General features: G+C 37.8%; 1 protein-coding gene across 2 annotated transcripts; it reads right to left on the bottom strand.

The window, feature by feature from the left end:
• Nucleotides 1-235: 235 nt before the first annotated feature.
• Nucleotides 236-3,528, bottom strand: mibp2 (muscle-specific beta 1 integrin binding protein 2). Of its 2 annotated transcripts, XM_074620551.1 has the most exons (8): nucleotides 3,258-3,528; nucleotides 1,813-1,903; nucleotides 1,542-1,590; nucleotides 1,137-1,326; nucleotides 970-1,041; nucleotides 756-862; nucleotides 575-670; nucleotides 236-493 (listed from the first exon to the last, which is right to left on the bottom strand). In XM_074620551.1, the coding sequence occupies exons 1-7, from the start codon at nucleotides 3,281-3,283 to the stop codon at nucleotides 585-587; spliced, it is 621 nt and encodes a 206-aa protein (XP_074476652.1). In that variant the 5' UTR covers nucleotides 3,284-3,528; the 3' UTR covers nucleotides 236-493; nucleotides 575-584. The 2 variants fall into 2 exon arrangements, with proteins under 2 accessions (XP_074476652.1, XP_074476661.1); XM_074620560.1 differs by lacking the exon at nucleotides 1,542-1,590.
• Nucleotides 3,529-12,774: the final 9,246 nt, after the last annotated feature.

Below are 12,774 nucleotides of genomic sequence, written 5' to 3' on the forward strand. Positions count from 1 at the left end.
CGTGATTCCACTTATCACTCACACCAACTGTTGCCTGGGAGCGAGATAGTGAAAGCAGTCCTCTCGCTGTGCTTAACTTAGCAGCTACCCGGGGCTGCAAGTGTTGAAAAGGGGAACTATATTTGAAAACCACCATTTGCAATGTTGGACTTCATATGTGCAGAGACTCTTCATAGTCGCTTCCCTCTGTGTAAAAGCTTGTCATTCTCCTTAAAATAATCATCAGAGCACAAAGTTTACTGGAGGATCATTTATTGACATAAGTGCAACCATCCTCTGAACATATCCATCGACTCTCTGTGGAGTGTGGGCTGTAACAAAGCAATAAATATGGTAAGATATAAAAACATGCCAGCATTTGATGCCATCAGTTATTAACATTTACAAAAATCGTAGCAGTCAGCTAAATGAGCTGCCAGGTAGAAACTTAAGGCAAGGCGGTGTTGTGCTTGCAGGCTGAGTACATGGCTCCAATTTAGCCGATCGTTATGACCTGAAACACAGAAAAAACAATCAGAAACTCGCATTCGGATACAAACATTTTTGTGACAGGACAGTCGGAGGATTTATTTACCTTTGTTTTGTTAAAGAGATATCTGGATGTTATTCAGGATGTCCCCGTAGACGAAGTTGAACAGTTGTTCCTTCGACTTGGTTCCATCTAGCTGCACTGTAATAGCAAAAATACACATTTAAAAATCAATAAGAGAAATCTTTTCAATATGAAAAACAATACAAAAAATGCACACACTTACACACGTCACCATCTGATCCCTCCATGATGTTCTTGTGTTTCAAATACATGGGCCAGACGTGGCCATCGAACAGGCCGGGGGGGTCTGGCACCGTGTAGTTCCTAGAGCTGCAGAGAAAGAGAGAGACGCAACACCAATTACATATGGTAATAAAAACAGCAGTCTAGACTATAAACACCAGTTAAGAAGAGTGTCTGAACACTGGATCACTTACCACCTCCTCTTTTTGCATTCTTCGTATGGGATGGAAATAAAGTAACGTTGGTTCAGCACGTCGATCAAAGGTCTGCAAGGGAAGGGACAAATTAATGTCTAACTGGTGCCATTTATTTTACGGTGAGAAATTGTAACACAAATGTAACGAGCGCATGTTCTTCTTACTCAAAGGTGTAAAGCAGAAAGCCCTCCACAATAAGGATGTGAGTCTCCTCCTCCTCCTTACGGGTAGACTTTGGGACGATCTCAGTGTCCAGGGTGTTATTGACGCCGTGAGACTTCTCAAACTTCACCGGGTTGTCCAGCCATGCGTAGATGGTACTCATCATGGCGTCCATGTCCAGAGCAGTAAGAACTGAAGAGCAAAGCAGGGGGAGGAAGGATGAAAGGGAAAAAGGAGAAGCGTATGGCAAATTGCAAAAAAGGCACGTTAGAAACACATGTACAGTGTTCAAGTTTGTCTATATTGCATGCAGGTTTCGAATGAAACGTTTACAGCAGCAGCAAACATACCAACACACAAACATAAACACACACACTCAAACCCTTTCATTAAAAACCCAGGCTTACCATCGTACTGCTTAAAGCCATCTTCGCCAACTTCAATCTGATCTTGGGGCTGAAACATACATGGATAAGATGTACCCAGGTACATTCCACTAGAGCTACACTCTGTCTGCTATATGGAAGCTCTGACAGTGTTTTTTACACACTAGGTCAAACTGTATCTAGTAACACAGGCAGTAAAGTGTTAACACCCCACCAACTTCCTACTCAGAGCAATCCCTTTGGTTAACTAGATACACAATTCAAAACAGGAGTGTGTGTGTATGAGGCTCACCTTGAAGAAGTCATCCTGGTGTACCACACAACAGTTGGGCAGGTTCTTGATCAGTCGGTTGGTGAGGGTGGTTTTCCCTCCGTTGGTTACGCTGAATGGAACAAAGCAATAAAAAGACAATGAATGGTGGACAATACAACCCATATAACTGGTTGTAAAGGTGAGAGATTAATGATTAAACCATCACAACATATATTGGATCTGGCACTTCCCATTTGATGTTGCAGTTATACATTAATAAACATTTTCCAGGTGTTAATGGTGAAAAAAAAATGGTTGTTTTGTTATGGGAATCAGTGAAAATCATGGCTTAATCACATACAACATAATACTTGTTAAATATATGAGATTAGCTATGACTTTCATAACAAAACAACCAGTTTTTAAACCATCATAAGAGCAGTTTTCTTTACACCTTAACACAAAATGTACACATTTTAATGTATTTTAGGCATTCATATTTGTTCACATGTATAAAAAAAAGGGTGGATCAACTGGACATGTGTTCAGGTTTGCTCATCTCTTGTTTAATGCAAGTAGAATAGAATAGAAAGCTTTATTGTCATTGTATTAAATACAACGAGATTCACAGTTTGCCACCTCTGGTCAATGCTTTAAAACAAATACTTGACAAGACTAAACGAGGCAGATAAAACATATAACAGGTAAAACACACACACACAGTTATATAAAGCAAATAAAACAGGTAAAGTAGATGTAATAAATAAATATAAACAGAAGTGTTACACTAGAAGTATAACATATTAAAATAGATGTAATGTAAACAGAGGTAAAAAAGCTAGTAACCCTTAGCTTTAGCTTTGTTTATTAACCTGTAACTAGCACAGAGGACTGTAATGTGTCTACAGGAACTGTAAAATTAACAATGACATATTTGGTTATTAAACAGCAGTACAACAAAAAAGGGAGCAACAATTAATTGCTGTCTTGTAATTGCTTTTCCCCATGTTGTCCATGTATCTGTTTTTATATATATATATATATATATTTTTTTTTTTCCCACTCACAATGTTGTTTGAAGTCTTTATAGATATTTAAATCAATATACTCCTCACTAACACTAACCATACACTTCCATGCAACAAACACACTTATCTTTTTTTATATAATTACTGTATTGTTATTATATATCTATATCTTGTCTTAATTGTTTGTTATCACTATTATGTAGTCATATTATTTCTTTATATTAATCTTGTCTCTAGGTGGAGGCTTCAGATAATCCCAGTGGGGTTTTTGCCTCTTCCTGCACTGTATATTATTCATTTATTTGTTATGTTGTATAGTCTTAAATTGTACAAAACAAATGAACAATTAAGCGGATGTCATGACCGCCCTCTCTCCACGTGTGCCTGGCTTTAAGGCCTAGCAGCTTTAGCTTAGCTTAGCTTCATTCATCCTCCAGAGAGGAGCGGAACACTCACCCTCCGATGCCGATGATGTACTTCATGTTGTCGGGTGTTTCAGAGCTGGTTTCAGGGTCGCTGAGAGATCAAAACGTCAGTAAACCGGTTCACAGTGATCACAGTGATCAAACGGGAAGAAAGCTTATAAAAGAGAAGGTTACAGGAAACGTCAACTACTTGATTCCTCCATGGTACTTTGAGTTGAGTGAGAGAGCAGAGACGAGGTGTCACCGGGACGCGGTCTTCACCGAGAGAGGACCGACAGCTCACTGACGCTTCTACACATACTGAGGAAAGAGGACCTGATTGGCTATTTAAACACATCGAGAACCAGCAACAGCCAATCAGGAGCGAGTGTCACCACAGGCCCCGCCCCCTTCCTCCTCTACGCCCACTCCACACATTCTGACCATAAACCAATGATGTCATCTGAAGGGTTAATGCAAGAAAAAGACAAATAACAGTACAACTAGTACAAGTAAGCGGTGGTGGGAGAAGTAACCAGACCTCCAACTAAAGTAAAAATAGTAATAATGCTGTAATACCACAGTGAATAAATACTCAAATACTACAGAAATACTATTTATATCCATATGTACCGTATACTGTGTGTACTGCACTATTTTGCACCATTTTAAGTATTTTACTAGTATTAGTACTATATTAGTATCATTATTTTTAACTTTCAAGATGTTTAAAATGTTCCTGTATTTTGTTGTTAATTCTACTACTCTACGAGCCTCTACAATTGCCCCTCGGGGACAAATAAAGTGAATTGAATTGAATTGAATTGAATTGAATACTCTGTTACAAGTAAAATTCCTGTAAAATTAAAGTATTAGCATCAAATTATACCTTAAAGTATAGACTACTCATGTTGCAAAATGATTAATTTCAGAAAAACATGTTTGATATTATTGGATTATAATTATTGATATATTAATGTGTTCATCACTTTAATGTTGTAGCTGGTAAAGGTGGAGCTGATTTTAATAATTATATATCTTGCTGGGTAGTTTAACCTATAATAATAATAATAATAATACATCATAATTTATTAGTTGAATTCTGCAAATATTGCAAAATTGAACTGCTGAGACAGATTATTGTCCGTAGTCCTCACCAGCCGATTAGACTGTTGTCAGGCTATAAAACAGGTGTTAACAGTCGCTATAAGCACCATAGATGTGAGTCAGTAGGGGCCTACTACAACCAATAGTATCATCAATCATCCATTCACTGAAATAAGTTATAAAAGAACATGACAATGACCTCTAGCGACCGTAGTAAGTTGTAGTTTTGTTGCCTAAATCTAGAAGCCTTTTTGTTTGTGTACAAAACGTAATGTTTCATGCAGTTTTACAACGTGTTGCTTTAATGGCCTGATAAAAGTCGAATCGAGTATAAAATCACCACAAAGAAGGAAACACTGTGAAAATAATAATAAAAAATAATACATATTAAAAAATACACGTTAGTGAAACAGAGAAAGTTGCAAAAACATAAAAGAGAGGGTTTAAAAAAATAAAATAAAAATGTTTACAGTTCATTGTTTGTAGCATTATGTAATCTATAGGAAGACTGGGCCTCTTTCGTGGCTGCTGGGACCTTAACAGACACATGTTAATAGGGCAGCTTTGCATTGTGGGTATGGTGCAGATAACCTGTCAGTGTTTGCCCTTTTATTAATTTTCCAGGTAGCCTAGTTGCACTCAGTAGTGTTATCAGCTACTCACGTAACAACAACGCACACCAACAGATAAGGCTGCCGGTGCTGCCACAGAAAACAGTTCATATTGAATCAGAGACCAAACCAAAGGATAACATCTCCCGACACTCACATTGCTGTGGTGTTTATTTCACCAGCCTGCAGCTGACCTCTCTCTGTTTTGTTTAGAAACTTCCCAACCATCCCCATGACACAGTTTCCTGAGGTTGCACCAAAAATATTACTTGTGTTGGGGTTTACACCCTCGACAACCTCAGCTATGAAGAGGAAGTCGCCAAGTGAAGTGGAATTCAGTTCAGTTTGGGAGATTTCTATTCATAGTTTTACTCTTCATTCTGCCAATTTAGAGGGAGATTTTCTTGGATTTCTTGAAGTTCACAACAATATACGACACAAAAGCTTTTATATTCATGGATTAAAACTGGTATAATAATATTAAACTGAGATAAATAACTAAAAATAAATTGATATCAGTTAGGTTCACAAGCCAGATGAACATTTTCCACTAGACTAATTTTCCAGCCGTCTCATTTGACTACTACGTGATTCAATGTGACTGAGAGATTCCTGGTACTGAAAGTGCAACAATGAGTCAAGCCTAATCACGTTTTTCATGCAATTACTAAATTTGGAAGAGAAGACCTTTGTGAATCCTAATTTTTGTTCATGCCTGTGATCTGATGATTTATTTTACACATATTGTATTGTCTGCTTTGCACTCACAACTCTATTACCTCATTTCCAACCTAATACAATATTTCAGAGATTCGATGTGTCCTTTAAGTTTGAATTAAGTAGTTTTAGTTAGCTCGTTTGTAGCTTAACCGTGTCTAATGGTGCCAATAGCTAGATAAATAATATCAAAGGAGTTTTAATTTATTATTCAGCAGCTGTATAATTGGTGAGAGATACAATCAACTTTTAGTATCAAGTAAAATACGCAATACGTTTTTGATGCACTAACCGATGGTGGAAGAAGTACACAGATCCTTTACTCTGGTAAATTACTCACAGACTACTTCAACAGTAATGAAAATAGTTTGATCCCTGAACAGATACAGGTGTCTGCTAACAATTTATCAAGTTTTTTAGAGCCAAACCCAAACGTGAAAAGCACAAATATGTTAAATATACAAGGAGTGCATTTTCCTAACATTTAGCCTCCCCGGGATGGTTGGGACGCCATGTTCTGTGATAAAAATATATAATTTAAATTGAAAAATAATTGCAGTCTAAATTTGAAGACCTTATATTTATAACGTCACACATTGCTTTGAGGAAGAGAAAATATTTGTAAAATTATCATATATATATGAGTTAACATTCACAGTGGGTCTTATTCAATTAGGAAAAGCCTTTGTCTTGTTTTTGTCTGCTTCTTGTTGATTTGTAACAAGGTAAGAGCTATAAATACTGCCCCAACCATCCCAGGGCCAGAAAGTAAGTTTTCCAACAATATGTTTTTGTATGTGGTATCACTAAAAAATGTATGGTAGAAGAAAAATAACAAAAGAGCCACAAATTTACTTAGATGATGTATATTTCAAAAACTGTGAATGGCGTGAGGAAGGTCTCCACTTTGAGGTTGAACGTGAGGAGGGTGTGGCTGAGTATGAGCACGTTGAGCGGCATAGTTGCTTTCTAACTTGCTAAAAAGGCTCCATCCCTACTGTCCTCCTGTACCAACCGACCCCGCTCTCCCCTATAGCAATACTACAATGTAAAAATACACAATTCCAAGTCATATACTGTATTATTGTATTATTATTATTACTGATTGATCCCCGTGGATGCTGTATTTCAGTGATGGAGTTCATTTTAATTACTTTATAGACTGCTGGGTATTTTGATCTGCAACAATTTATGATATTTTATAACCTGATCAAGTGTTTTGTATGTAAAATGTCCATCTGAAAAGTAACTAGCAACTATAGCTATCAGATAAATACAGTACATTAATTCTCTCTGAAATATGGTGTAGAGTATAGAAGTATAAAATGACATAAAATAGCAAGTATAACCATAAAGTAGCATGAAATGGAAATACATACATGGTACCACTGGCCCTAACATGTCCGAACAAAATGAATACTTAAATCAGAATATAAAAATCAACACAGTGCTATTGTTTTTTGAAGTAATAAAAAGACAATGAACAACATTGTTTTCTGAAAGATGGAGCTAAAAGTGCTTAACATCTTCTAAAACTTAAACCTAAACATTTATTTTGTGTCTGTTATTTGATCAAATCTTTTATCACATTCTTTTATTTTGTTCCAGTTTTGTTAGATTTAGTGGCATTTAAACACATCTCTATGTAGTTGTAAAATGACGCACGCATTCTGCTTTTCCATTTGAACTTATTTTCCCTGCGGTAACTCGCAGTGAGTTTAATAAATTAGTGTGTCCACTCACACAAATATTGTGTCACGCACTGTCAGTCATGGGTGTGGAGGTCAGAGCAGGAAAATGTTGCGTTAACTTTTCACACTTCCTTACTGGTAATGCAGATGTTTAGTCTGTCTATACGGTCATCTTGTGTAATCTACTCTATCTAAATAGCCCATTATGACCCTGACAAGAAGACCTGAGATGCTGAACCAGCTGCACAGCAAATATTACACCGCCCCACATATGAATGTCTCATAAACCTGCGAGATGCTGCGAGGTCTGTGAACATACTTCTGTGACTGTACACTTTGTTCTCCTCTCTCCCCTCTCCCTCCCCTCTCCCTGATGACCGTCACATTTCACCTCACATATTTGTCAGCAGTCACATTTGTGTCATCCTGCATTCTTCACATTTAATCTGATTGTATTTCCATAAATGCCAGATTTTCTGCATGACTGCAGTTTGTTGACGGTGAATTCGTGGAAATCTACGAAATCTATTGTCCAATCTGGCCGTGTGATACAGTTGGTGGATCACGTTATATTAAGGCATGCATAAGTGCTTATTAGGGTGTAAAACCTGGAGTTTCTCTAAAGGTTGTGTATTTGGGATAAGACTGAGAGAGTTAATACAGTTGAATAGCTACTGCACATTTTGTTCTGCTGGTATTGTTGACTCAAACCACCCAATCATGTGACTGCCATCTGCTGGCTGCATGTGAGAGGTTTTGGTCCTGTATGTCTCTCTGTCAGGTCTCACACACACACATATATGCACTCACACTGTTTTATTGTATACTTCTTTCTGTCTTGAGCTTGAATTCTCATCAAAACATAATAATAAACTTTAAGGAAACTCCTATATATTGTTATCAGCAGTGTGGAGAGGACTCAGAAACAGACAAACACAAGGGCTGGGCAAAACCCTTGCTGCCTGGAAAACAGTTCAAAAGGTCAATATTAGGTCACAAAATCAAGGCTTGAAAAAGTGGCTTGAGAGTTCGGCAAAAACACAAGACTAATCTGGCAAAGGTTTGAGGAAGACTGGAGCTTAAATGAGAATCCTGACATGGCTTGATTGCGCCGGTGATTGTTTGCAGGTGATCAATCAGGCAGGGAGCAGCACCAGAAAGACCAATGCATTCTCATACCAACTCGTCATATACTGACGCTTTCAGTATAGACCCCTCAGCGGCACTCTTTTCGGTCAGAGTAAACACATGCTTACTCTGTGTAGGTTTAAGAAAAAACAACATGGTTGGGCTTAAAAAAATTACACTGAACGTTGTGAACACGAGACATGAATGAACAGCTGATTGTAGCATGACGCACGGGACACAAACAGCGATCTCCTGGATGAAAGCCTTGTGTTAGTTGTAATAGTTCTCAACAGGAATAATACAAAAAGAGAATATTGTGTTAAATCTGTTAACATTTAATTTAATTTCAGCCTTGCTTTCACCATCTGTAGTTACATTTGCTTATATATTTGTTTGGCATTTATAATTAGTATTTTCATTCACATTTGTACATCTCAGAGTTTCCTTTGGTTTATATGTCTCCTTTTTGCATCAAAGTGGGTGCTGTTTTCATTCCCATGTGCTTCATCCATGTTCCCTATTATTGTGCTGTTATACAGATAATTTTCAGCAGTGAAGTAGAAGAGGAAGACATCAAGACAAAGGAGAAAGTCTTTAAGGCGTTAAAGAGAGTGGGTTTAAGATCCAAAAATGTAAAGAACAGCTGAGTTTAAGATGTGGTGTAGGTTTACTGATGGGGAAAGTACAGGAATTATTAAATAATGAAGCTTTTCCCTCTTTGAGACACTCCCAGTAGAGATAGACCGTTTCTTTTATCACATGCAATAACAAAGGACAGCATGTGAGTGGAATGACAGTAAAGAAAGTACTTGGAAATTGCTCAAAATACTTGGAAACGTAAGCATCCTAGGAAGTGATTGGTCATTTTTCTAGAAAAATAAAACACCATACAAAGATGCATAAAACACAAATAATATCCACACAAAGGAAAAATATTGAAGGCACAACATGCATTTGCAAGTGTAATTGCTTTTCCATTTTCTAAAGTAAAAATGTAGCTTCTGTAAAAAAGAGTTATGATCAATGATTTAAAAAATATCAATGAGAGCCAAATCCAAAACAATTGAAAACTGTGTCTGCTTCTTCAGTTTCTGGTGAAATCAGATTGAGAGGTTAGAGTGTATATTGACAGTTCCTGTGGATCCACTCAGTGGAAGTACTGGATGTACTCTTGGCTCTGAAACGGGTGAAAGAGGAAACAAACTGGAAATGTTTCATTCTGCTCTGCCTCAGTTTGGTTCTCAAGAGGCAGAGATCCTTTAACTGCAGTAGTAAAGACATTGTATTAAAAGCCTTGCAGGTGCCCTCCACTATTTCAATAATATATTTGTCCCTGTTGGACTGAAGGGAAATGAGGATGAATAGAATATGTTTTAAAAACCAAGTAAATTCAACGTTTAGAAACATTATTATCTACGAAACAGGGGGTCATTTTCAACACAATAAGACTTGGCCATTCTAATTTACACAATACACCTGATAGAGCAGGAAAGCATCAAACAGGTCTAAGTGCACATGTTTACAACATATGGAAGAGGAAGAATTCTGGGAAGGCTGGAGTTTTCATCTTTTATTATAAATACAAACAGTAGGCCTATATATGGCTGAAGTATTGGCAATATTACTGGCATCTAGTAGTTTGCCTGCACTTTCAATCGGTAGTAGAAATAATCATGGAGACAAGATATTGTGTTGGAAATCCTTAACTTATTGTACAGACTGAGGTTTTCAGTATTTGCTTCCTCTGGGTTCTTTCCCAGTACCCTAACTGAATCACAGTCAACATATAGTACAAGTTTCATTAGGTCAGATTAAACTCTTACAAAATGTCATATACAAAAGTTCTGGCAAGAATACTGGGACATTAATGACACAGAAAGGTGCCTGTTTGAAATATACACATATTGGTGGAGGAGGAAACAGGAAACTGAGGATAGGACACAGAGCTCAATCAAACACCTCATGATATAGGTAAATAAAAAAACTTTTACTACTGGAATGTAGCCTACTGCTTTATGTTGAAAAGTGAAGGGAACTAGTGAAGTGAAGGGATCTGCACCAAAGGAAGCCAAACAATATTATATATATATATATATATATATATAATATTTTGGTGGTGGACGAATGAGGAAAAAGTACCAAGCAATAATAGATTTTAACAGGTCAAAGATAAGCACAGTTCATAGTATATTTGTGTAGGTATATAGAGCCTATATTGGATACCCTTTTCCTGCCTTTTAGTAAGAGATGTTGTGAATGAGGAAATAGTGATTTAATATGACATTTGTGCTTTTCCCTGCCAAAAAATATTATATATATATACATATATATACATATATATATATGTATATATATATATATACATATATATATATATATACATATATATGATATTTTTTGGCTTCCTTTGGTGCAGATCCAGTTTCACACTCCAGTCCAGATGGCTGTCTATAGAGACAGGCTTTGTCAGCTCTGTCCAGAGACAGAGCAACATTTCCTGCTACAATGTAGCAAATATGAAGAAATTAGGAAAAATTCTTTACAAAAATGAAATGTAAACTCCAAGATTTTGATAGTGTCACCGCCATAGAAGCTGCAGGATATGTCAGTGCATGTCACAGCCTAAGAGACAACCACAACAACAACACAGAATAGATGTAACTCAAAATCTGCCTTTATTTACTCCTCTACTTCATGTTTTTTTTTTACATGTATCCTTTGATATTGCAATATATTGTTATTAATAATTTTGTAATTTGTTTGTTTGTTTTATTGACACAACAAACAATTACTTTTTTATTGTTTTCTTCCATCTACATCAGTGGTCTCAAACTCAATTTACCTGGGGGCCGCTGGAGGCAGAGTCTGGGTGAGGCTGGGCCGCATCAGGTATTCCACAAAAAAAGCTTTGTTAAAAAAAAAACAATCTTCTCAAACGTCATTATTAACAGTTCTTTAACTTGAATGGGTTCTTCTGAACATGAACTGTCCTGAACATTAATGGAACATTGAAGAACATGAACGGTTCTTCTGAACATGGCCTATTGTGTCTCCCACTTTTCCTGAAATTGTCTGTGCTCGTCACCAACCTTTCTCTTCACTGCAGGCTTTGAAAAAGACAAGATATATATTCATTCCACTTGGTGTCACTCCGCAATAAAGTTGTGCCTGCTGTGTTTGTGTTGCTCTGCAATTACACCACCAAACCGCTAGTTGGCGGCGGCGTCTCTATGAGTTTCCTTCTTCTTCTTCTTCTTCTTCTTCTTGTACTACAAACAGAAACTGAGCGGAGTTGGAGCTAATAACTGTTGAACCACAGAACTTTTACATTACTGTAACGCCGAAAAGAGAAAATATATCTGAGTGGATTTGTGTGAACAAACATTGAAAAGATGGAGGCAGAGAGAAGTAGAACTTGGTCCTGGCCGCTCAGCATCGCTGAGAGACTGGACCAATCACAGCTGTTGCGGTCTGCGTCGCCGCGACGTGTAGTTACATTTCTGGAGAGGTGCACGTCAGGCTACGGCGTCGATTCAACGCAGAAGTATAAATCAAGCTTTAATCGAGCTTATGCGATGTTACACGGGCGCCGCCATAGTTGTTGTGAAATGTTTCTCTGCTTGCATCAAGCCCGGCCGATTGCCCGCCTCCGGGAGCCATATACCCCGCTGTGATTGGCCCGTCCCCGGGAGCCATATACCCCACTGTGATGGGTAGGTTCGTTCAGCTCGGGCTCGCGCAACAAAGGGACCTTCCACACACAACGCGGCAAACTGCCATTCACATAAAACTCGCGGGCCGAGGGCGCCTGGTTAGCTCAGTTGGTAGAGCGGGCGCCCGTGTAACAAGACTTGGTCCTGACCGCGGCGGCCCGGGTTCGAATCCGGCCTGTGGCCCTTTCCGCATCCACTCTCTCTCCCCCCTTTCCAAGACTCTATCCACTGTCCTGTCAATAAAAATGAAAAAAATGCCCGCAAAAAAAAAACTTTATAAAAAAAAAAAAAAATTTGCGGGCCGCACTAACATTAAACTTTCATATCAAGGTGGGGGCCACAAAATATCGTCTTGCGGGCCGCAATTGGCCCGCGGGCCGCGAGTTTGAGACCCCTGATCTACATGCATGTTGTCTTTAAATATCTATATATTGTAATTTGCTTAATGAATTGAATATATGTATATAAAGTATATATGTTTTTGTTTTTATTTTGTTATTTTTTTTATTTGTAATTTATTATTGAATTGACGCTTTGGCAATATTGTTCACCTGACACTCATGATCAATAAAGCAAATTGAACTGAATGGTGGCGGTAATGC

This window comes from Sebastes fasciatus, chromosome 2, assembly GCF_043250625.1.
Source record: "Sebastes fasciatus isolate fSebFas1 chromosome 2, fSebFas1.pri, whole genome shotgun sequence".
Taxonomy (NCBI): domain Eukaryota; kingdom Metazoa; phylum Chordata; class Actinopteri; order Perciformes; family Sebastidae; genus Sebastes; species Sebastes fasciatus.